General features: G+C 53.1%; 3 protein-coding genes across 6 annotated transcripts in view; 2 read left to right on the forward strand and 1 right to left on the reverse strand.

Annotated features, from left to right (window-relative positions):
• LOC132451816 (microtubule-associated serine/threonine-protein kinase 1-like) overlaps positions 1-14,475 on the forward strand; it is a 75,181-nt gene extending 60,706 nt beyond the window's left edge. For all 3 annotated transcript variants that reach the window (XM_060044387.1, XM_060044388.1, XM_060044389.1), the window contains 10 exons: positions 114-236; positions 632-741; positions 845-1,005; positions 5,575-5,825; positions 6,110-6,343; positions 7,031-7,260; positions 8,078-8,200; positions 8,690-8,823; positions 10,193-10,380; positions 10,723-14,475. In XM_060044387.1, coding sequence (XP_059900370.1) covers positions 114-236; positions 632-741; positions 845-1,005; positions 5,575-5,825; positions 6,110-6,343; positions 7,031-7,260; positions 8,078-8,200; positions 8,690-8,823; positions 10,193-10,380; positions 10,723-12,440 — 3,272 coding nt within the window. In that variant the 3' untranslated portion in view covers positions 12,441-14,475. The remainder of the gene's footprint in view (positions 1-113; positions 237-631; positions 742-844; positions 1,006-5,574; positions 5,826-6,109; positions 6,344-7,030; positions 7,261-8,077; positions 8,201-8,689; positions 8,824-10,192; positions 10,381-10,722) is intronic.
• Positions 14,476-14,795: 320 nt separating this feature from the next.
• On the forward strand, positions 14,796-20,901 carry LOC132451731 (cysteine protease atg4da-like). The gene is made up of 11 exons (XM_060044358.1): positions 14,796-15,029; positions 15,596-15,844; positions 15,981-16,064; positions 16,500-16,673; positions 16,932-17,202; positions 17,866-17,930; positions 18,449-18,606; positions 19,098-19,176; positions 19,289-19,365; positions 19,934-20,053; positions 20,406-20,901. Exons 1-11 carry the CDS (start codon positions 15,005-15,007, stop codon positions 20,550-20,552), a joined length of 1,449 nt encoding a protein of 482 aa, XP_059900341.1. The 5' UTR covers positions 14,796-15,004; the 3' UTR covers positions 20,553-20,901.
• Positions 20,793-24,208, reverse strand: LOC132451718 (galactose-3-O-sulfotransferase 2). 2 transcript variants are annotated; one of them, XM_060044338.1, is made up of 4 exons: positions 23,835-24,208; positions 22,603-22,869; positions 21,519-22,486; positions 20,793-21,386 (listed from the first exon to the last, which is right to left on the reverse strand). In XM_060044338.1, exons 1-4 carry the CDS (start codon positions 23,948-23,950, stop codon positions 21,223-21,225), a joined length of 1,515 nt encoding a protein of 504 aa, XP_059900321.1. In that variant the 5' UTR covers positions 23,951-24,208; the 3' UTR covers positions 20,793-21,222. The 2 variants fall into 2 exon arrangements, with proteins under 2 accessions (XP_059900321.1, XP_059900328.1); XM_060044345.1 differs by having other exon boundaries at positions 21,251-21,518; positions 21,575-22,486.
• Between the last annotated feature and the right edge of the window lie 366 nt (positions 24,209-24,574).

Raw genomic sequence — 24,574 nt, forward strand, 5'->3', positions numbered from 1 at the left:
AACTACAAATCTAGAAAAACTCCAAAGCAACAAAAGAACAGCTACTCATCTGGATCCACCACTGATCTCATGATATCCCCTTGTCTCTCTGTCGTCCCCCTCCCGTCCTGTAGGTGGCGCCTTCGAGGTGAAGCAGCACTCGTTCTTCCTGGAGGTGGACTGGAACAGCCTGCTGAGGCAGAAGGCCGAGTTCATCCCTAACCTGGAGTCGGAGGAGGACACCAGCTACTTCGACAGTAGGTCCCCCTGCAGTACCACGAGTCTGCCACTGGGGCGCTCGTAGATGGACCTACTGGGTTACTATAAATGACATTCTGATGGTGATACACTGGTCATGAAGTCCATGAGGGGTTTGTTCAACGTATGTGTGTGTGTGTGTGTCTATGTGTGATTGTGTGGGGGTATATGTGTGTGTGTGTATGTGTGTGTGTCTGTCTCTGTGTGTGTGTGTGTGTGTGTGTGTGTGTGTGTGCCTCCCTGTGTGTGTGTGTGTGTGTGTGTATCCGTGTGTGTGCCTCCCTGTGTGTGTGTGTGTGTGTATCCGTGTGTGTGTGTGTGTGTGCCTCCCTGTGTGTGTGTGTGTGTGTGTGTGTGCGTATGTGTGTGTGCGTGCCTCTGTGTGCGTCCCCAGCCCGCTCCGAGCGCTACCACCACGTGCACTCCTACGACGAGGACGACACCAACGACGACGAGCCGGTGGAGATGCACCGCTTCTCCTCCTGCTCCCCGCGCTTCAGCAAGGTACCGGTTCTACCACCCTGCGTTCCATTAACGTGTTCTGCCCGTCATAATGTCCTGGTCTGCGGGTTCTGCCCTGTAACATGACCCTGGTCTGGTCCTGCAGGTGTACAGCAGCATGGAGCACCTGTCCCAGCTGGAGCACAAGCCCTCGGTGGTGACCCGCCGCGAGCAGAAGGTCCCGCGAGAGGAGCGCATGGCCAAGAGGGAGAGCCTGGGCAGCCTGACGCTCAGGGAGAAGACCTGGAGGACCGGCTCACCAGAGATGTGAGTGGAGCCCGCCTGAAGGGGAATACTGTGACAAAGTGCATGGTTATCAGTTCTGAGAGGGGCGTGAAGAATCCTTGATCCCTTGCCTCCTAGCACCTTAACTCCTGCTCAGGGTTCGAGTTATGATTCCATCTCTGTGGGGGTCTCTTAAAGGTTATTGCCGGGGGGGGGGGGGACCGTACCGGCCAAGACACCTCCGAAGCAAGACACCTCCGTTTCCGTCGGTGTCCGGTTCGCCCTGTCTGGGCTGATTTTCCAGATAATGACCAGCGTTCTATTATCCCTTACTTAACGTCAATATTACTCTGTATGTGGAAGGGAAATTAGCTTTATATGTAATGACAATATTATGCTGCTGTATTTTCAGAGACCCCCACAGCTATTTTAGTTTGCTGCTTTCATGGGAGCCAGACCTCTCTCTATGGGAGCTCAGCTCCCACTGGCTCCCACCTAACTCGAACCCTGCTCCTGCTTAAAGGTGCCATGACATGCTATTTTATGTATTCTTTAATGTAGGTATTAGTGGGCCACTAACACAGTATTCAAAGACGTCCCCGAAATTCAGCCGTGGTGCAGAGTTACAGCCACTCCGAGCCAGTCGCACATTGAGCTTCCCCCAAATGCGCTGTTTTGGTGTCTGTAGCTATAATGCAAATGAGGAGGAGCGAGGTGGGTCAAGGAGGAGGGTGGGGGTGTGGCCCTGAGCAGCTTGCAGCCACGGTACCATGCGCTCTGTTTACAGTGGATGTATCGCAATGGCGAGGCGCACACAGCCTTTAGCCGTGTTCTGTAAATATTCTAGAAGACACGGGAGTCCTGGAGCTCTATATCTAAATATTATCATATACATAGATATCTATATCATATAAAATATTTATTATCACGTCCAAAAGCTGTGTGAGCCGATGACGTGTTGGGTTCTCCGACGTTCCTGGTTCTTCCACGTCCACATCAATCTGAAGTGGACTAAACCGCGACATGGAGGAGAAAGGGATTGTTGCCGGGCAGTGCTTAGGTAGGCACCTCTGCCTCCTGCAGCGCCGAGGCAGTGGTCCCTTGGCAGCAGGAAGTGGGGCTCAAGCGGGAGACATTCGCGGCCAACAATCCCTTTTTCCTCCATGTCGTGGTTCATGTTATTGAGGGAGTCAAAGCCAAAGTTCCTTTCCCCCAATTAATTCTCAACCATGGCTGGGATAACCCCCACTACGAGTCTCGTTGTAGAAATACCAGAGACGAGAGTCCGACGTGTTATGCGCCATAACACCAAAAGCAGAACGGTTATCCAAATAAAAAGGAAGTGTACAACACTTGCGTTACAGTCCTGGAGCTCTATATCTAAGTAATATCATATAATAGCCTACATAGATATCTATATCATATAATACATATTATCACGGCCAAAAGCTGTGTGCGCCTCCAGACGATATTATGAATCACGAACGACTTCGTCGGGTTCTCCGACGTCTCTGGTTCTTCCTCCTTCACATCAATCTGAAGTAGACTGAACCGCACGCTGCCTGCTGCCGGCTGCCCGCTGCCGGGCGGTGGTGCCAGGTAGCAGTGGTGCCTCGCAGCGGTGGTGCCTCGCGGCAACCGGCGGCATGTCGCAGTTCATGTACTTCACGGAGTCAAAGCCAAAGTTCCTTTCCCCCGATTCCTTCTCAACCATGGCTGAGATAACCCCCACTACAGTCTTGTTGTGGAAATACAAGAGACGTCAAAGAACCGACAAGAAACACTTGCGTTACAGTGTGTGTATTCACTGTCGAGTGTTGGCACCGCACTCGCGGTGATTTATGGGAACGATCGCGTACGACACACACACACCGCTCCGCAGGGGTGTGTTTTGTGTGTGTGAGTCTGGGTGTCGCACGTACGCTCCCCGGGACCAACCTAGGTCGAGCCCGCTTGTTTCCGTGAATCGTCGGTTTCACGGAGGTGCTCGGTCCGGCTCGGCTCAGTCTTAATCCGGTCCGACCCAGGTCACTCTGTTAAGTCCCTTCACAACAGTTACTCTAATACGAATTCAGACCTGTCCGTTTAGCGGGACCAAAGTCTCTCGAAATAATAATAGTTAATACGAAATGATGATGTATCTTTTTGCCTTGTCACCCCCTATACACGTCAGTCACAATCAACCATTGCCTGTACAATGCGCCACTCACCGTGAGGGGATCAGCTGGGAGAGCGCGTCGTTCGGCTTTGCCTGTGTCGAGGAGTCGACAGGGAAAAGGACTCAAACGATTGAGTTTACCTACTACAAATGTAGTCAGGTAGATTTATTCTTAGGTCCAATAAACACAATAACTTTTACAACTGAGTATAGATTTGAAAAGAAAAGACAGTAAAAGAAGAAGAATATAGATGAAAAATGGCCTATTAAAAGTAGGTACCAACGTTTATCTCGGGTGGATCCCAAGGTTGGGTTTCTAAGTCTAGGTACCAACGTTTATCTCGGGTGGAGCCAAGGTTGGGTTTCTAGAACTAAGGTTTTTAACAACGTTTCCCAAGTGGAGCCCAGGTTTTAACGTTGACGCAACTCTCGTGCCCCAGTACACCGCACGACCCCGAGAGTTGCCTTTGTTGAGTTAATCACGCTTGAGACTAAGCTAGTGCTATAGAAGATTCCTATTAAAAGTACCAACTTTCTCTCAAGAGGCTCTTGAGGCTGGATTTCTAAGTACCAACGTCCTCTCGGGTGGAGCCCAAGGCTGGATTTCTAAAACTGAGTTACCAACGTACTCTCAGGTGATTTCTAAATCTAAACTAAAAAGAAAATAGAGTCTGAACCGAGCGCTACGGTGTCAGAGTCCCTAAGATGAAAATCTATTGCTATGAAGGCCACAGTTTTTTGGAAGCAGAAGAGCAGGGCAGAGCAGAGCACACGACACCACACCAACAGCAGAAGAACCAAAAAGACAGAGTGAGCTTTCTCTGCAGATTTCCCTGTTTTACTCTCCTGATAACAAAAGATCTTTTGATAAACGTTCCAGAGTTTCCCTTATTTTGCCCGAGGGGCAACACAAGAAGCTTGAAGTTGTGTACATGCTATCATGCGCCGAGTGTTCATACATCATGGGGTCTAAAGGGACACATGTTCTTTGTATTCCTCCAATGTTCCTCCACAAGGAGATATGTTTAAGCATTCAATTTACTACATAAAAAGGGTATATAATGTAGCCAGTTGGCTCTATGGTAAGACATTTTAAGGCACACAATTTTAACACATAAGAATATCTAAAGTAAACAATTTACTTTCTCAAAGATATAAGAGGTACACAAGAAGTTATAAGGTAACCAATTTACCTTATCTTAGGATATATTTAAGCACACAAGAAGTTATAAGGTAACCAATTTACCTTATCTTAAGATATATGTAAGCACACAAGAAATTATAAAGCAAGCAATTCACTTTATCGTAAGATATATGTAAGCACACCTATATATATGGTGACCTTGTTGACAGCATGGTGTCACAGCATGATTCTGGAGTGATTCTGGAACGGCTAGGTGCATCAACATAGTGAGTCCTATCGGGACACACGTCATCACACACACACATGTGGCGCTCACACGGTCGTGTCTCTTTGGCAGGCCAAATTCTCTGGGCGGGCCAGGCAGAGTAAGGGGAGGAGCCTAGATGCTATGTGACGACATATGAAACCACATTCCAAATCAGCGCGCTTGAGCCTCCGTTTTTTTAAAGGCGAGCAGAACACCTAGTGCTCGTTTTGCACCGAACGCAAGTTTTAGCCACTGGGGGACCATAGGCAGGCTAGGGGAACTCATATTTATGTTAGAAAACCTCATCAAGTGAGATTTTCATGCCATGGCACCTTTAACATGGCTGGTCTGGCCACGTTAAGCAGGAGTTGGTCTGGTCTGGCTCTCTGGATAAAAGTCTCCTTAACGAGGATTTCATTGCAATTATTTTCCTCGCTGGGCACTTCAGTAAATCATGTTTCATGACGCATGTGAGCACCAATCTCTGAGCAACCAGCCGGTAACGGACAATTATCAGCAGGAGCAGCTGTCTCAGCAGGAGTGGGAACCCCCCCGGAAGCTTGTGGGGGTGTTTTCCCGGTCCTGTGGCAGGACTGAGGGGGGGTGTCGTGGGGGTCATGGTGGATCAAGTGTTGGTTAGACTGTTTGACTCCCTACTGATGGAGGAAGGTGCTAGGTTCCACCCCCGACCTCCACACCCAACCTTTAGGTACCTTTCAGCACGATGCACCTTGCTGAATGTATTCATGTCTTCATGTATTCATGTGTTCATGGTTTCATGTCTTCATGTCTTCATGCATGCATGTCTTTGTGTGTTCATGTCTTCATGCATTGTTCATTTAATCATGCATTCATATGTTCATGGCTACATATGTTCATGTCTTCATGTGTTCATGTATTCATGTGTTCATTTATTGTGTTCACATCAAGTCGTGCTTAATGACTGAATCGTAACAGTAGTGTCATACCCATTCCATGTGTGACAGTCCCTCTCATATTAACCAATCAAACCTCTGTACGACTGACAGTTAACCCCGCCCCTCGGTGTGTCATGTGACCCAGGAAGCGGCTGTCGTGCTCCGAGGTCTCCTTCCCCGACAGCGACTCCAGCCCGCCGTCCGCCCGCGCCCGCCGCCGCTTCTCGGCGCTGATGGACACGCACCGCTTCGCCTCGCCACTGGAGGGCGACGGCGAGACGACGCTGGGCGGCCGGACGCAGCAGATGAAGACCAGGGGGGCCTCGCTGGAGGGGGCCCCCTCCTCCTGCAGCCATGGGGACCTGAGGAGCAGCGCCAAGGAGGGAGGAGCGACAGGTAGGGAGAGAGGGGGGAGACAGCTGCACAGGAGAGGAGCCACTGCGTAGGGATGTTGAAGCTGATTGTGTGTGTGGTCACAGGGCATGTCATATATCTCGTTGTTGCACCCTCCCCGTCACCATCCTCGTCTCTCTCCCTGCTTCCTGTATTCCTCGGGTCTCTTTCCAACTCTTCTCTGGTGCTTGGTGTCGGATTTAGTTAGTATTGAGCTGCCATTTTGTATTTGTCATCCTTCACCCATTCTTGTTGTCTCTCTCTCTCTCTCTCTCTCTCTCCCCCAGACAAGCTCCTGCGGCCGGCCGATGGCTCCGCCCCCAGCGGCGCTGCGGCCCCGGGGGCCCCCGAGGCCCCGGCGGGGGGGTCAGGGGCCCGGGGCGGGGCCACCAGCGATCTGGTCCTCAGGAGGGTCCGCCACCAGCAGCTGTCGGTCGACGGGGACAAGCTCAGCCCGCGGCCCGGGGCCAAGGTCATCAAGTCGGCGTCCGCCACCGCGCTGTCCGTCATCATCCCTGCAGGTGCACGCACACACATACACAGGCATACACACACTCACACACATACACAGGCATACACACACACACACACAGGTACACACACAAGCGCTCACTCATCTGTATTCACAGGTACACAAGTCGTGAAATCTTTGGTTCAACACGTCTGTCTTTTCCCATTGGCACTTTGGGCGGCCGAACTGTACCGAGCCGTGCCAGTATAGTATAGTGGGAAGTAACACACCACTGTAGCTCCATAATGGTTTATATGGCATTTATATAGCTCTGTCCAGATCTGCAGGGCCACAATTACTGCCACACATTCAGACACATTCAGACACATTCAGACAACGCCCGCCGGGTCAAACCGGGACAGCCAGCTCATCAGGCGCAGTGAGGGTCAGGGACACAGTGCCTTGCTCAGGGACACCTCAGCATTTGGCTCAGAGGAGCCTGGGATCGAACTAGCAACCTTTCGGAGGTCAGACAACCCTCCTGATCCACATGCTGCCCTAAACTGCTGCCCATTTAGCATCATCCTATCAACACTGGAGCAACAGAATGTCAAGCTCTCTCACGTGAACGGGAATACAAGTGAAGTACAAGTGTGAAGTGCAAGTTTGGTTGAGAAGCGTTATGGCCACAGCCCCAGAGCTCTAACCCAGCCCTTCCTCTCTCTCCTCCTCCTCCTCTCCCCCCCACCCTCTCCAGTGGAGCAGCACGGGACCTCCCCCCTGGCCTCCCCCATGTCCCCGCGCTCCGTGTCGTCCAACCCCTCGTCGCGGGACTCCTCCCCCAGCCGGGACTACTCGCCCACGGTCAGCGCCCTGCGCTCCCCCATCACCATCCACCGCTCGGGGAAGAAGTACGGCTTCACGCTGCGCGCCATCCGCGTCTACATGGGCGACAGCGACGTGTACAGCGTGCACCACATGGTCTGGGTGAGCTCCGCCCCCATTTGTGCTGGGACCGGGTTGCGCCCATATAAGGGTTGGTGTGTTAGGACCGGAAATGGGCGTACTAATGGATCACACCCATATACTATCTTATGTGGTTATGCCTAATATGGTCATATTTGGTTATGCCTCTATAAGGCTATGGTGGAAAAACTAGGTTCTATGCTTGTAAGGATAAAAATTAGGGCTGTCAAGCGATTAAAATATTTAATCACGATTAATCGCATTAATGCCATAGTTAACTCACGATAAATCGCGATTAATCATAATTTTTTTTTCTATGCTAAATATCCCTTGAATTCTTTGTCCCATTAATTTTTCTCATTTTAATGCTCTTATCAACATGGAGAAGTGCATCGGCTTGCCTTGTGCAGATGTTTTTTTATTGATAACAACATTGGCATATACTGATAAAAACAGGACGGTACAAAAAAAACCTATAATGCAATTAAACGATGAACATACAAAGATATGCCTTCAACATAGCAGTCAGGCTACTGCTTCTTTGTTTTCAGCCCAAAAAAAAAAAAAAAATATAGATATATATATATTTTTTAAAATACTAATTTGCGTTAATCGCGCGTTAAAAAAATTAACGCCGTTAAAATTGGTTTGCGTTAACGCCGTTAATAACGCGTTTAACTGACAGCTCTAATAAAAATACAGGATATAAATAATACTACTATTTACGATATCTGAAAGTACAACTCTCTCACTCTTGCTGTAATTAGTCAATTCAATTGATAAATAAATTGTCACCACCAGAATGTTAACTGCAGATTAAATTTTTTCAACCAATCAGCACATAGAGGAAGGAGGGCCAGCCCAGGAGGCGGGGCTTAGTGCCGGTGACCTCATCACTCACGTCAACGGGGAGTCGGTCCACGGTTTGGTCCACACAGAGGTGGTGGAGCTCATACTCAAGGTACCTGTCTCACCACCTGTCTGTGTGACCACCTGTCTGTCTGTCTGACCACCTGTCTGTCTGACCCCCTCTCTCTCTGTCCGACCACCTTTCTGTCTGTCTGACCTCCTGTCTCTCTGTCTGACCACCTGTCTGTGTGACCACCTGTCTGTCTGTCTGACCGCCTGTCTCTCTGTCTGACCACCTGTCTCTCTGTCTGACCACCTGTCTCTCTGTCTGACCACCTGTCTGTCTGACCCCCTCTCTCTCTGTCTGACCACCTGTCTCTCTGTCTGACCACCTGTCTCTCTGTCTGACCACCTGTCTGTCTGTCTGACTACCTGTCTATCCATCTGTTTGACAGTCTTTCTGTCTGTCTATCTGTCTTTATGTTGGTCTGTCACTCAGACTACCTGTCTATTCATCTGTCTGTCTGTCTACCTGTCGGTCTGTCTGTCAGTCTACCTGTCTGTCTGTCAGTCCTCATGCCTGTGCTGTGTGTTTCCTCAGAGTGGCAGTAAGGTGACAGTGACCACCACCCCGTTTGAGAACACCTCCATCAAGGTGGGCCCCGCCCGCAAGTCCAGCTACAGGTCCAAGATGGCGCGCCGCAACAAGCGCACCGGGCCCAAGGAGGGGCAGGAGTACGTTACACAAGCTCACTATTCTCTTTCTCACTCTCAGAGCTGTTTTTTGTTCTGCTCTTCCTCTTTATTTTCTACATGAGCAGGATAACTCTTTGGTGCACCAGCCTGTGTCTGGTGGATTCAAACATTAACCAGTCACTCTGATATTTGACCAGCCACAATATGCTTTTGCACTATAATAATCCACATCTAAGAATAACACAAGCATGCTTTGGATGTATACTACTCTCCTCCTCCTCCTCCTCCTCCTCCTCCTCCTCCTCCTCCTCCTCCTCCTCCTCCTCCTCAGTGTAATGGTGTTAGTCTCCTCCTCCTCCTCCTCCTCCTCCTCCTCCTCCTCAGTGTAATGGTGTTTGTCTCCTCCTCCTCCTCCTCAGTCTGATGCTGTCAGTCTCCTCCTCCTCCTCCTCCTCCTCCTCCTCCTCCTCCTCCCCTCCTCCTCAGTCTAAAGCTGTCAGTCTCCTCCTCCCCTCCTCCTCAGTCTAAAGCTGTCAGTCTCCTCCTCCTCCTCAGTCTAAAGCTGTCAGTCTCCTCCTCCTCCTCAGTCTAAAGCTGTCAGTCTCCTCCTCCTCCTCCTCAGTCTAAAGCTGTCAGTCTCCTCCTCCTCCTCCTCAGTCTAAAGCTGTCAGTCTCCTCCCCTCCTCCTCAGTCTGATGCTGTTAGTCTCCTCCTCCTCCTCCTCCCCTCCTCCTCCTCAGTCTAAAGCTGTCAGTCTCCTCCCCTCCTCCTCCTCAGTCTAAAGCTGTCAGTCTCCTCCTTCTCCTCAGTCTAAAGCTGTCAGTCTCCTCCCCTCCTCCTCCTCAGTCTAAAGCTGTCAGTCTCCTCCTCCTCCTCAGTCTAAAGCTGTCAGTCTCCTCCCCTCCTCCTCCTCCTCAGTCTAAAGCTGTCAGTCTCCTCCTCCTCCTCAGTCTAAAGCTGTCAGTCTCCTCCCCTCCTCCTCCTCCTCAGTCTAAAGCTGTCCGTCTCCTCCTCCTCCTCCTCAGTCTAAAGCTGTCAGTCTCCTCCTCCTCCTCAGTCTAAAGCTGTCAGTCTCCTCCTCCTCCTCAGTCTAAAGCTGTCAGTCTCCTCCTCCTCCTCAGTCTAAAGCTGTCAGTCTCCTCCCCTCCTCCTCCTCAGTCTAAAGCTGTCAGTCTCCTCCTCCTCCTCAGTCTAAAGCTGTCAGTCTCCTCCCCTCCTCCTCCTCCTCCTCAGTCTAAAGCTGTCAGTCTCCTCCTCCTCCTCAGTCTAAAGCTGTCAGTCTCCTCCCCTCCTCCTCCTCCTCAGTCTAAAGCTGTCAGTCTCCTCCTCCTCCTCAGTCTAAAGCTGTCAGTCTCCTCCCCTCCTCCTCCTCCTCAGTCTAAAGCTGTCAGTCTCCTCCCCCCCTCAGGAAGAAGCGCTCCTCCCTGTTCCGTAAGATCACCAAGCAGTCCAACCTGCTCCACACCAGCCGCAGCCTGTCCTCTCTGACACGCTCTCTGTCCAGCGGGGACAGCCTGCCCGCCTCCCCCACCCACGCCCTGTCGGCCCGCTCCCCCACACAGGGCTACCGGCCCGCCCCCGAGACCCCCTACCCCGGTGAGGACCACACACACGCCTAAACGCATGCTCACACCCATACATATAATACACACTCGCACGTCGACAACTCACACACGTGCGTGTTTGTCTGCACGCACACACACAGACAAACAAATACACAACAGACACACAAACGCACGCGCACATGCACATACACACACAACCACGCACACACACCCATGCAAAGACACTCGCACACACATGCACGCACGCACACGTACATGCTCAAACACAAACTCACGCCCACTACAAATACAATACACACACGCACACACACACACACACACACACATCGCACCCGGTGTTGCTCCTGCTGACCTCTTGTGTGGGGGTCCCCAGGCCCCTCCTCCCAGAGCAGCACCCCGGCCTCCAGCACGCCCAACTCCCCGGCCGCCCAGCAGCACATGCGTCCCAGCTCGCTGCACGGCCTCTCCCCCAAGCTGCACCGCCAGTACCGCTCGGCCCGCTGCAAGTCGGCCGGCAACATCCCGCTGTCGCCGCTGGCCCACACGCCCTCCCCCACCACCTCCTCCCCCCCCCCGCTGGCCGGCCACACCCCCGGCTCCTCCAACACCACCCAGGCCTTCCCCGCCAAGCTCCACTCCTCGCCCCCCGTCTCGCGGCCCCGCCCCAAGAGCGCCGAGCCCCCCCGCTCGCCGCTGCTGCAGCGCGTCCAGTCGGCCGAGAAGCTGGGCGGGGGAGGGGGCGCCGGGGGGGGCTCCTCCTCCTCCTCCCACCACGCCTCCTCCTCCTCCTCCTCCTCCTCGCCCTCCCCGCTGACGGGGGGCGTGACCCTGAGGAAGCACAGCCTGGAGGTGTCCCACGGCGACTACCGCCGCGACTCGTTCCACTGCGAGCACAGCCTGCAGAGCCTGCTGGAGATGGAGGGGGAGAACGGCCCCGCGCCCCCCTCCCCGCCCTCCTCCTGCTCCTCCTCCACCACCCCCTCCCCCCCCACCGTGGGGGAGCCGGGCGACGGGCTGCGGCCCGCCAGGAGGTACGGCCGGCAGGAGTCGCCGCTGAGCCGCGAGGCCCCCGCCCCCCCCAGGGAGAAGGAGAAGGAGAGGGAGAAGAAGGGACGCACGGCCGACTCGGAGACTCAGACCAAGGCGTCGAGCCTCAGGGCCGAGCCCAGGACCACCACCGCCGTGGACGCGCTCAGGTCGGCCCCCTCCGCCGGCCCACCGAAGAGTGCAGCCGCTCCAGCCGAGGCTAGACCTGGTCCCGGCCCGGCCCAGCCCGGCCCGGACAAAGCCGTTCCTGGAGAGAAGCGGCCCAGCGCCGGCTCACCTGGTGCCAGCACACCTGGCACCGGGGGTACACCCGCTCTGGGGGGCATAACCAGCAAGACCCCCAGTGAGACCAGACCCATCCAGGCCAGACCCCCTCTGGGGACCGGCGACCCGCCGCCGAGGGAGGGGGTGAAGGGCGCGGTCGGACCGCCGGCGACCAGACCGCCGGACAAGACGGAGGAGAAGGGAGGAGGCGTCGCCGGGAGAGACAAGGCGGGGGCCGCCCAGAAGTCCGGGATCCTCGCGCCCCCAGACCCGTCCCGGGGGGGGTGGGACGGGGAGGTCAAAGGAGAGATGAGCGGCGTGGACAAAACCGCCAAAGTCGCCAAAGCACCAGCGGCCCCGGGCCTCTCCCCCCCCCGCCCTGCCGCGGCCCCCCCGCCCCACAAACCCCAGAGGGGCTGCCAGGGGCCCCGGGAGGAGCGGGCCCGCCTGGAGGTGCTGGAGGAGAACCCCATGTCCCCCTCCTCAGCCGCCGCCTCCCCGTGTTCCGCCCGGCCCCGCCCGGGCTCCCCCGGCGGGGGGGGCGGCTTCGTCACCACGCTCACCAGCGTGGCCAAGACCGCGCTGGGGCCCATGAAGGGGCCCTCGCAGGACCCCGGGGCCAAGGGTCGCGACGGGCCCCGGGCCGGGGAGGAGAAGCGGGACGCGGCCGCAGGAAAATCCGAGGCTTCGACTGGAGGCCGTCGCGGGGCCCAGCCGGGGGCCCCAGGTTCGGCCCCGGCTGAGAGGGGGGCCGGGAGAGGCACCAAGCCCTCCTCGTGATGAGGGACGCTCTGATGACTCCCAGGCCTCCGGTCGACGCCTTTACGCTCTGAAGAGACAAACTGTAGCAGCAAACAGCAAACGCCACTCGGCAAAAAACTAGCAGACTCCTCCCCCTGTTGAATGAAGCAAACCTTTCACGCCAAGAAAACGATTTAACAAACACTAGAGTTACGTAATTATAAAGTAAACATACCTAAGGTGCATCAACCACTGTTCTGATATATGTGCAAACTGTGTTGTGTGTCTGTGTGTACCTTGGACCACGGTGTGTTGTGTAGAGTTAGAGAGCAGTGTGTGTCTTAATGCATGTTTAGTGCACTGTACATGATCAACTAAAAAAAATAACAATATTTAATGAGAGAATACTACAGACCTTACGATAGTTAACACTGTGAACACCTCGATGACAGACCACCACCAAAAACAAGAAACACCTAGGAGCATCTTCACCGTAACCTTCACGCGAAGAGGCCGCACCCTGACCATCACCGGGCATTACCCCTGACGTACGGGGACAGTAGACACCTGCAGAGCTCTTTAACACTGAGGAAACGGTCCTCATTCACGCAGCCGCCATTTGGGGCAACCTCGGTTCCTAACCCCAGCTGGACGAGGAACTGAAAGTGGAAGTTCCCCGATCGTTCCCCAACCAGCTGGTGTCACTCAGGCCCATTTGACCCGATATCTCCATCACTCAAAGGTCACTGCGGTTGTTTGTTCCAAAAGCTCAAAACGACTTCATGCTCGTCTTCTGAAAAACTCGATTTTTAGTTTCTTGCACAGAACCGCTTGCTGCGGTCGGCGTGGCGACGGGGCGAGGTGACGGGTTTGTTTTGTTCGTGTTTAAGGGCTGTGTCTGGCGGCCTGCAATAAGCGGAGCGAGCAGTTCTCCAGTTTAAGACGTAACCGAACTGTTTGTGAATCGTGCAATGAGAGTCCAGCCGTCCACGTGAATACCTTAGTGTGTGTGTGTGTGTGTGTGTGTGTGTGCGTGTGTGTATGTGTTTGATGTAAAGGGGCTTCTGTCACATGACCCGCGCTAAGAACCTACCGCACTGAAGGTACGTAGGCTAGCCCCCCCCCTCCCGTCTCTATCGCTCCTGTGCGTTTATGCAACCGTAGCATTTTACGCCGTAGTCAGCGGAGAGACGTGATTGGGTCGTAGTGGTGTTGTTGTTTACAGTGGTGTTTATAATGATGATATGCAATCCTCTAGTGCCCTAGTGAGTCGCAGTGCCCTGCAGTCAGTGCCCCAGTGCTACAGTGGTACAGGGGTAGGCCAGCCGTGCACGCCGGGATTTAGGTTTCCAGCAGCTTCCTAGTTTTGACGTCACATATCTTCTCCTGCGGAACGCGCTTGACTTGAAACGACGTGTAAAGATTCCCCCTGGTGTTAGACTGCTGCCACCTGGTGGACTGTGAGGAGTATGACACCACGAGAACGAGTAGGATGTGAGTGTTTAGCTTTATTTTTTAGTGTTAGTGCGCGTCGCAGACTCGATACCCGATACCCGCGGAACTGTTCCTTTGCTTTTTTACCTTTACTCTTGCAGTCCGGAGCATGACCACGTGATCTAACGATGCTTTGAACATATCGAACCGGAGGAAACGCATTTTATATTTTAAATGCCCAGTAATTTATTCATGCGAGAGAATGAGAAAATTGCACTTTATGTCTGAAAGTCTGAAAACTATTTATTCTTTTTTACTTTTTCTAATTGATGACCTAATTTATTTCAACGTGTTGGTGTGTGTGTTGAATTACTGCTTTGCCACAGAAATCCAGTTGTTTCGTTGTCTGACCAGATTCGTTTTGCCGATATTCATGTGTTTTTATTTGTGTTGTTCTATGAGGGTTTGGATGTGTATCTGTCCATGTACGTCTGTTAGTGTTAGCCTATTCTTTTTGTATTATAATAACCACATAATTGTCCTCACTGTTGAACTCGCTTCATGACCTTGTAACAGATTCCAGTACCGTTTGGTGGAAAACTGATGCAGAAAATAATAATAAAAGCAGAGATCGATTGTTTGTGTTCATCATGTCTTGTTTTTTTATTTATTTTTTATTTTATTTGTATTTAAATGTTTATTGGGATCCAAATATTAGTAGCCTACATTAACAGATACATTTGTAAACATCGTTTTAGTTATGTGTTTTAATAAAATTAAAAAAAAATCATAACCAAGTAGACAGGGAAACAATGAACAGAATTTATTCTAAATAATATGTCGTGTTTTTTGATCGAATTGTGCGAAGTTAAATATTATACTATCGATTGAAAATAACATTATAGGCGTGTTTCCGTTCGTGATTGGGCATCTATCAACCAATCACAGTGTGGCATTAAATAAACAGGAAGTCACCCACCCCTCCAGCTCCAATGGCTTCATATAGGTCCGTCGAACCTTCCACTGACGGACACTTCTTCTGACACATCTCATCAACACGGCGCTTATCGATCTGCACCTGAATGATTAAATGTACTGTCGATCAGGAATACGCTAAACTGTTAACAACGAGGAAGTGGTCGGTGGTTTGAGAAGTATCGGGAGATGTTATGACCGGAGAGTACACTAACGAAGGTAGAGTTTATACCTGCGTCTGATTACTGCAGAAAGGTCGAATACATGTCGATATTAGGCATATAATCATACTTGACATGCTCCAGGTGGCACTAGTGTATAGGGAGGACATGTAACGTAAGGGTTGTAAAAATATATATTTTTGATATTGGTTTATTTTGTATTCAGTTGTCTCATCTTTTCTCTGGGAATTTAAAATACAATAATTCAAGAAGGATGTCTGGATCATCGCTAATGAATTCACAAAGAAATTATTCTGCATCATTGATTTCTTTATTTCACTGTACAACTCTGCGACACAACTTTGAAAAAGGGTCATAAGGTTGATGGTCACCTGGTTTGTTTCATGCGTGATTGTCTAATTATTTTAGAGCGTGACTTCCGTCACGGTCTCACTTCCATCACGGTCCGTCCCCCCGAATGAGAAACTACGTTTTTTTTTGTGCGTCCACAATAACTCGACAGCGCTTTGTGGTTATGTGTTACCATGGTAACCATACACTACGCAGCATCTCGGAGTGTGTTGCCATGGCAATTAAAAATATGTGTATCCATGTCCTCCGCAGCTATGGATCGCTGCTCCTCTGCCGAGGTCTGTGGGGGGGTCTGTGAGGTCCACGGTCACCTCAGCCCCCCTCCAGATGAGGAGACCACCGAGGACTGGCTCCTGGTCTCCTCCGACTCCCTGGGGTCCCGGGGCGTCACCATGGACCTGGAGGAAGAGGAGGAGGAGGAGCAGAGGGGAGAGCAGGAGGAAGGCCGGCCCCCCAAACTGAAGTCCAAGCTGGTGTCTGCCTGGAACAGTCTCAAATACGGTCTGTGAGCCCGCCTCTGGTCGGCTGTCACTCAAGATATAAAGGCAATACTGTTCCAACATATACGGCATCACATATGGTTAATTATGTTTTTATTTTCATTATCCTACCCATCGGTCTGATTTATTCAACTCAGGCTGGACTCTAAAGCAGAAGTCCCGCTTTAGTCAAAGTTCCCCAGTGACCATACTGGGACGCTGCTTCCAGCTCAACCAATCAGGTAGGAGTTCACAACTTTTTAGTTATTCCAGCTCAACAACCAATCAGGTGTCTCTCTCCAGGGGGCCGGCAGTGGTTCCACTCTAGCTCCTCCCCTCTGCTGGGTGTAGCTCCTCCTCTCTGCTGTGTGTAAAACCTCCTCTCTGCTGTGTAGCTCCTCCTCTCAGTGCTGTAGCTCCTCCTCTGCTGTCTCTAGCTCCTCCTCTCACTGGTGTAGCTCCTCCCCTCTGCTGTCTGTAGCTCCCCCCCTCAGTGCTGTAGGGCCTGCTCTCAGTGGTGTAGCTCCACCCCTCTGCTGTCTGTAGCGCCTCCCCTCTGCTGTCTGTAGGACCTCCCCTCAGTGGTGTAGCTCCTCCCCTTGGTGGTGTAGCTCCTCCTCTCTGCTGTGTGTAGCTCCTCCTGCTGTCTGTAGCTCCTCTCCTTTGTGTCTCCTCAGGGGCCCGGCGGCAGTTCCACTGCAGCTTCTCTTCCCTGCTCTGGCTGACCTACCGCCGCGGGTTCCCGCCGCTGGCCGGCTGCTCGCTGACCTCCGACAGCGGCTGGGGGTGTGTCCTCCGAACCGGACAGATGCTGCTGGCCCAGAGCCTGCTGCGTCACCTGATGCCTCCAGGTAACGGCCAATCAGGGAGCCGGCCAATCAGGGATTCGGCCAACGAGTTATCAACCTATCGCACCCGGTAGCAGCCAATCGAGTGGTTGCCGTTTAGGCGACACGATCAAGGAGCAGCCAATGAATAAATAGTGAAATATTAATTAACAGTGTAGTTCATTTTCGGTTTTAAATAGCAGACTGGCAATTAGAGTAATTAGGGTAAGGGTGGACCCTGTTATAACATGTGTGTGTCTGTATGTGCCCCCCCCCCCCCAGGCTGGACCTGGTCACAGGGCTACCGGGGGGTCCGTGACGACCTGGACCTCCGCTCCACCCCTGAAGGGGGAGGAGCTCCCTGGACGAGGAGGCGGAGCCTAGAGCCCCAGCTGGCGGTGCGGGTGGAGGAGGGCCACCGGCGGGTGGTGTCGTGGTTCGGGGACCACCCCGCGGCGCCCTTCGGGGTCCCCCGGCTGGTGGAGCTGGGGCGCAGCTCGGGGAAGCGGGCGGGGGACTGGTACGGACCCTCCATCGTGGCCCACATCCTACGGTGAGGGGCGACGGGACCGGAGCGATTAATCCAATTTTGATTGTGATTTCGATATTAGTGTCAAACGATCACAAAGCTAATGTACCGGTAATCAAATTTCGAAATATATTTATATATATTTTTTTGTTGCATTAAATGTTTTATAGAAAGTGCAGAACAGCTGGATACATATCTGTACATTATTTTAGATTTGAGCATTTTCTCTTTTTTTTGGGAGAGACATGCTGAATAAATACATCATGTTTCAAAATAATCGTGATTTCAATATTAACCAAAATAATCTTGATTATGATTTTTTTCCATAATCGATCGGCCCTACCACCTTGCGTACTAAATACTATAGTACTATGTGTCAAGTTCTACATGTTAACCAAGTACTATAGTCTAATGAACTACTATAATCTAAATAGGACTATATTCTAACCAGGTACTAAAGTCTAACTAGGACGATATTCTAAACAGGTACTAAAGTCTAACTAGGACTATATTCTTTCTAACCAGGTACTAAAGTCTAACTAGGACTATATTGTGTGTGTGTGTGTGTGTGTGTGTGTGTGTGTGTGTGTGTGTGTGTGTGTGTGTGTGTGTGTGTGTGTGTGTGTGTGTGTGTGTGTGTGTGTGTGTGTGTGTGTGTGTGTGTGTGTGTGTGTGTGTGTGTTCCAGGAAGGCTGTGACGGCAGCAGCTGATGTTCCAAACCTGGCGGTGTACGTGGCTCAGGACTGCACCAGTAAGAAGGTTAACCCTCCCATTGAGCCTGTTTAGGATTCAGTGAGTGACCTGTAGCTACACAGCCCGGTTCTAGTTCTATAGAACTACTGTAGAGGTATAGCCGTGCAAATTCTACTAAAAACAGACCTGTAGGGTTTGGCAGTTTCAGGTTTTACCAGTACGGTACGTTGCTGACTCTGGTTTAATGGTATGCAAACTGAATCTACCGGCAGTCGTCCCAAAGAGACATCAATGCTAATTAAAATGTAGCCCATTGCTGACGTCAGCAGCTTGTGGTGATGCTCACAAGCAACTTGAATTAGGAATATTCCCCATATAGACTATATAATAATTACACTATGTTTGATTAATAGTGGCGCTGTCCGTCCACACTGGTCTGTGTTCAGGCCTTCTCCCCCCCCCCCCCCCCCACCCGACCCCACACACTTTACATCTGAACGCACCCCTGCATGGCCTCCATGCTGGCTCCTCACCCGACGCCCCCTGCCCTGTCGCCCCCTCCCTCTGGGTCTCCAGTCTACCTGGAGGACGTGAGGCGGCTGTGCCGGGAGCCCCTCCCCAGAGACGGCTCTCTGCAGGGCAGCCCCGGTCTGGCCTGGAAGTCCCTGCTGGTCCTGGTCCCGGTCCGCCTTGGGGGGCAGGACCTCAACCCCTCCTACATCTCCTGTGTCAAGGTCTGCAAAAACCCGACCAAACAACTGCCGCTTTACATTCGGGGCGTTTAGCAGACGTTTTTTTATCCAAAGCAACTTACAATAAGTCCATTTGTCAAAAGAAAGAGAAACAACAATGTATCACTGTCGGTACAGTAAGGACGTTCATAGAACCAAGTGCCAAGCACTAACTATCACTAGGTTAGGTTAACCCATTCCCCTATACAACAAAGACAGCTAGGATAAGATGCTAGTACTATTTTTAAGTGCCAGGACGTACAACATACATTAAGTACTTAAGAGGGGTGGGGGGGGCTATGTGGATTCTAGCTGAAGTTCCCCTGTCCCGAACAACATGGACTCAATTTAATTTGAAACGATTCAAAATGGTCTCATGAGTGTTTCTCATGAGTATGAGAGGCCCCCTGCCCTGACAGTACAGATCTGAGATCAGCACAGTCCGTTTGTTATTTGAAGACCACCTTCTCATCCTCCTGGATCCCCCTCTGTAGAGGCTGTTGATGCTGGAATGCTGCGTGGGAATCATCGGAGGCAAACCGAAGCATTCTCTGTTCTTCATCGGATTCCAGGGTCAGTCACGGATTTATATATTCATAAATATTCATTCATATATTGATTTAAACAGTTGTTACTAGGACATTGATTCATGATACTCTTGGTGTGTTATCGTTGTTTATGCCAGGGGACTACCTGCTGTATCTGGACCCCCACTACTGTCAGCCCACCGTGGACGTGAGGCAGGAGCACTTTCCTCTGGAGGTACGAAGACGTCTGGCCTGGTTTCCCTTTCACTTTGGCTTCTGTCTCCACTTTCTCTCCCACTTCCACTTTGTTGCCCACTTTCACTTCTTCTTTCATGTTCGGTTGGTGTTGGTCTCCTGCATGATCTTTACGCAGAGAGGAACCTGGAGCATGAATATGTAATTTATAAAGATGTTAAATACCTCGAGTGGGTTGAAATTAGGGGACAAGGAAAGCAGACTTTGAAAGACTCACTCACTCACTCACTCACTCACTCACTCACTCACTCACTCACTCACTCACTCACTCACTCACTCACTCACTCACTCACTCACTCACTCACTCACTCACTCACTCACTCACTCACTCACTCACTCACTCACTCACTCACTCACTCACTCACTCACTCACTCACTCACTCACTCACTCACTCACTCACTCACTCACTCACTCACTCACTCACTCACTCACTCACTCACTCACTCACTCACTCACTCACTCACTCACTCACTCACTCACTCACTCACTCACTCACTCACTCCCTCCCTCCCTCCCTCCCTCCGTGTTCTTCTCGTGTTTTCTCCAGTCGTTCCACTGTAAGTACCCCAGGAAGATGTCCTTCAGCCGCATGGACCCCAGCTGCACCTTCGGTTTCTACGCCAAGACGCAGAAGGACTTTGGCTCCATGTGCGCCGCCGTCAATGCGGTATGGGGGGGGGGGTCCCTGGTCCCGGTCAGACCTCAGTCTGGCCTTTGTTTGGCTGCTTAACGTTCATATGTGGCTGAGGAGGTAGAGAAGGTTGTTGGTAAGGTCGATCCCCGGCTCCTCGGAGCAGAGTGCCGAGGTGTCCCTGAGCAAGACGCCTCACCATGACTGCTCATGACGAGCTGGCTGTTTCCCTTCACGGTTGACTCCGCCGTCGGTGTGTGCATGAATGGGTGAATGTGAGGCAGTATTGTAAAGCGCTCTGAGTGGCCACTGGTTAGAAAAGCGCTGAATAAATGCAATCCGTTTAAAAAAAGAAGAGTTAACGTACTCCTCCTCCTCTCCCTCCCAGGCTCTGTCTTCTTGTGAGAAGTACCCCATGTTCATCTTCTCTGAGGGCCCCAGTCAGGAGACGTGGGGCCCCTCGGAACCCCCAGACCCCCCCTCCCGGACCAGGACGCCCAGCAGCGGCTGCGTGGAGGAGTTTGTGCTCCTCTGACCTCCATGAAGACCGGGAGGTGGAGCAGGAAGTGGAGGAGGAGCAGGAAGTGGAGGAGGAACAGGAAGTGGAGGAGGGGCAGGAAGTGGGGGAGGAGCAGGAAGTGGGGGAGCAGCTAGCGGTGAAGAGGAGGTCCTTCTGGAGAAGCCTGGAGATCAAATCGGTGCCAACCGGTGGAGACTGTAGTAGTTTTTATTGCTGTATTATTATGTTATGAAAGCATAAATATAGCAGTCGATGTAAATCTGACAATGAAGAGGATTTTAATGTAAATATCATCAAGTTTTATATATTTTATTTGCTCTTGTGTTATTGTTTGCCTTTAAATAAATAAGACATCTTTACGAGATTGACCGTCTCTCCCAAGAATAATTTCTTTCTGTTTGAGGCTTCCTGTGAATGTTTGATCTCGTTCTCTCCATTCCGACTTAACCCCATGACCCCCCCCCCCCCCCCCCCCCCCGTGGCTCTGCTTATCATGTGACGCTCGCCTCCTGCGCGGTTAAGTGGATTAGAGACTAGGATTCCCCGGACCACATGACCTGCACACGCAGACCTAAAAACACCCAGTCCTACCCCACTAGATCACGAGAGGGATGAGAGGAAAAGACAAAACACTGTGTCTCAAAGTAATCAGAGGAAATTGTATTATGTGTGAAATTAGTTTGTTCTACAGCTTTCTGTTGAAGGTGGGGGTGGGTCTCATGTCTTTCCTGGACTGATGGGGTTGGGGGTGAGGCTGGGCCTCATGTCTCTTCTGATGGAGGTACAGCTGGAGGTCGGCCTCATGTCCCTCCTGTACTGATGGGGGTAGAGGTAGAGGTGGGGTTAGAGGTGGAGGCTGGCCTAAGGTCTCTCCCGTACTGCTGAAGGTGTACCGTTGGAGGTGGGGCTGGGGTTAGAGGTGGAGCTAGGCCTCAGGTCCCTCCCGTACTGCGGCGGGTGGAGTTGGGGGTGGGGTTAGAGGTGGAGGCCGACCCCAGGTCCCTCCCGTACTGACAGAGGAGGGGGTGGGGTTAGAGGTGGAGCTAGGCCTCAGGTCCCTCCCGTACTGCTGGAAGTAGAGGTGCGCGTGGTACTGCCTCTCCGGCAGCACCAGCCTCACGCAGAAGCCCAGCTCCTGCTGGCTGAGGTCGGCCCTGAGCTGGTACCCCAGCACCGTGGCCCCGGGGCTCTGCCGGGGCCTCAGCAGCTCCTCCAGGCCCCCGGGGGCCACGCCGCCCCGGGCCACACACCGCCGCCGGACCCTCTCGGTGGAGGCCCTGAGCAGGGCCACCTCCCCCCGAAGCCGCTCCGCCCCGTAGCGCCCCGCCTGCTCCCAGAGCCGCCGCAGGAAGCGGTCGTACAGCAGCGCGTCGGCCGCGTTCCAGACCCGCGCGCGGCGCCGCGCCCGGGGCCCCAGCGGCGTGACGTGGCTCAGGGTGCGGGCGTTGAGGCGGACCGAGGCCAGCTCCTCCCCCTCCAGCCCCAACAGGGCGCCCAGCAGCACCAGCGACTCGTCCAGGTGCTCCGCGATCAGCACCAGCCGGAGCCCCGCCTCCAGCGCCGCGAGCTCCGCCTCCCACGCCGACGAGTTCCCCCCCGCCACCGAGTCCAGCCCCAGGTCGAAGCTCATGGGGTTCCTGGCCAGGCCGTTGCCGGGGCGACCGGGGTCCCAGAAGCGCTCCGGGGTCTCCAGGAAGAGCTCCAGGGGCGTGGTGGGCGGGGCGTTAGCGGCGGCGGCGGCCCGGGCCAGCCGGAAGGCGGGAACCTCTGAGGCGTGGGTGGAGAAGACGGACTCGAAGGTGGCCACGGGGTCGCGGATCACGGTGACGTAGACGGCGTCCGGGGGCATGACCTGACGGAGCGCGGGGAGGTGGAGCCTCAGCGGGCTGACCAGCAGGTCGAACTGGGAGGAGCCTTCAGGGAGCTCCTCCACGAAGTCCGCCCGGAACCTGCAGCGAGAGGAGGGGTTTAGAGCGGACTTTTAATGTGAGAGAGAGAGAGAGGGAGAGGGAGAGGGAGAGGGAGAGGGAGGGAGGGAGAGAGAGAGATACAGACTGCTAGGTACTTGTGAGGGTATCTGAACGTGAAGCTGTCGCGAGGGAAGGCGAAGGTGGCGCCCTCTCTCTCCCCGAGGCGGAACAGCAGGTTCTGCACCGTGCCCGCGCCCGTCTTGGTGGTTTTGATGAACACGACGGGAGGGGAGGTGACCCGGGTCTGCTGGGTGGTGTTCCTTGGCCAATCAGAGCCCAGGTCCACCGGGGAGCCCCTTCTGATTGGCTCCTCGCCGGGCCGCTCCTCTCTCACCTCCCCTGATGTTATTCTCCAGGAACGGCTTTGGAGATAAGGAAGGTTAAAGGTTGGGTATGGGATTTACGAAACGCCAGCAGATTTTGAAAATACACAACTCAAATGGTCCTGCTCCTTCTCCTTTAACGCTGACTCTGACTCCACCCATTCCAAGTACATGGATGTGCGGCGCAATCATGCACGAGCGAGAACACAGATGCGCGAGAGCGCGCCATTAGCTAGTAAGCTAGCTCCAGTAGCTACCGCAGGATAACAACAAACAGAAGTTTGCTCTGGGTCACGAGCTTTGAGTATGTGCACGAAGGGGTCACGCGCGGGGAGCGGGGGAGGGGGAGTGCAGTACGACCGATTGATTGACGTACTTACTTTCCAATGCCACTGGGTGGGTCTGGAAATCATTGGCTGGAGTTTTTCAAGCCCTGCCCGTTCCACAGATGATTGACTTGTTTAATTTTCATGTCAGTACTTTTAACGCAGTGGCAGTAAGTGGGTTTTCAAAGGATTTCAAGTAATTTTGCAAAAATTGCCCAACCTTTAAGGAATTAAACATGAATAAAGCATTATTATAGGACAGCTCCCAGGATCTGCCCGTTGCATCACGTTTATCTCCACAATGCTGATGTGAAGTGTGGTGTCTGATCTGAGCCAACCCACCCACATCACATCTCTCCTCCATCCCTATAGGTCCTAACCCTCCCTAACCCCTAACCCGTCCCCCACCATACCAGTTCCCTACCTCTCTCCTTCCCTCCCTCCCTCCCTCTCTCCTTCCCTCCCTCCCTCCCTCCCTCTCTCTCTCCCTCTCTCCCGCCTATCAAATGCACTCAGAACACCGTTGAGTTGAGATGCAACCGACAGTTCTGCTTTCTATCTATGTAGCAGATCGTGGTTTTAGAAACCAGGCAGGGCAGCAATCTCCTCGTTCCTCCTGCACACAGTCGACAGGGTCCCGCCGACAGGGCAGCCCGACCCCAGCCCCAGCTTGTTTACCTGGACGGTCGTAGCGGCAGCACAGCGAGGAGCGCGGCGACCCCCAGCGCCCCCAGGACGGCGGTGGGGGTGGGGCGGCGCCGGCAGACCAGCAGGGCCCATCGGCGGAGGGCCATGTCTCCCCGCGGCCCGGTCCTGGACCCCCGCTGTCTGGTGGCGGGCGGCTCGCTGCGGGCATGGCGCGCGCACACACACACACACACACACACACACACACACACACACAGCGCTGCCTCTGCTCCCAGGGAAGACTTAGGGCGGACGGCTGACCTATAATCTGGATCAGGCAGTCGGCAGCCGTTCGGTACGGCGGCCCGGAGGACCGGAGCCGGCGAGGACCAAGTCACAACAACAACAACAACAACCACAACAACAACAACCACAACAGCAACAACACCAATTTGTGAAATTAATCAAATTAATCAAATAGATTAATAACTAATAAATACATTAATAATACCGCCTGTGTGTGTGTGTGTGTGTGTGTGTGTGTGTGTGTGTGTGTGTGTGTGTGTGTGTGTGTGTGTGTGTGTGTGTGCGCGTGCATGTGTGTGTATGTGAGATAGAGAGAGGGAGGGAGAGAGAGAGAGAGTGAGAGAGAGAGGGGGAGAGGGGGAGAGAGAGAGAGAGAGAGAGAGAGGGAGAGAGAGTGAGAGAGTGTGTATGTATGTGTGTGCACGTGCGAGTGTGTGAGAGAGCGAGAGTGTGTGTGTCTGTGTGTGCACTGCATATGTGATAAA

This window comes from Gadus macrocephalus, chromosome 2, assembly GCF_031168955.1.
Source record: "Gadus macrocephalus chromosome 2, ASM3116895v1".
NCBI lineage: Eukaryota > Metazoa > Chordata > Actinopteri > Gadiformes > Gadidae > Gadus > Gadus macrocephalus.

Coding starts and splice junctions, on each gene's coding strand:
- LOC132451731 (XM_060044358.1), top strand. CDS start 15,005: ATGACCGGAGAGTACACTAACGAAG. Junction 16,065..16,499: donor CTTCCAGCTCAACCAATCAG/GTAGGAGTTCAC, acceptor GTGTCTCCTCAG/GGGCCCGGCGGCAGTTCCAC. Junction 17,203..17,865: donor ATCGTGGCCCACATCCTACG/GTGAGGGGCGAC, acceptor TGTGTGTTCCAG/GAAGGCTGTGACGGCAGCAG.
- LOC132451718 (XM_060044338.1), bottom strand. CDS start 23,950: ATGGCCCTCCGCCGATGGGCCCTGCTGGTCTGCCGGCGCCGCCCCACC. Junction 22,487..22,602: donor ACGTTCAGATACCCTCACAA/GTACCTAGCAGT, acceptor CTCTCGCTGCAG/GTTCCGGGCGGACTTCGTGG. Junction 21,387..21,518: donor GACCTGGGGTCGGCCTCCAC/CTCTAACCCCAC, acceptor GCCAGCCTCCAC/CTCTAACCCCACCTCTACCT.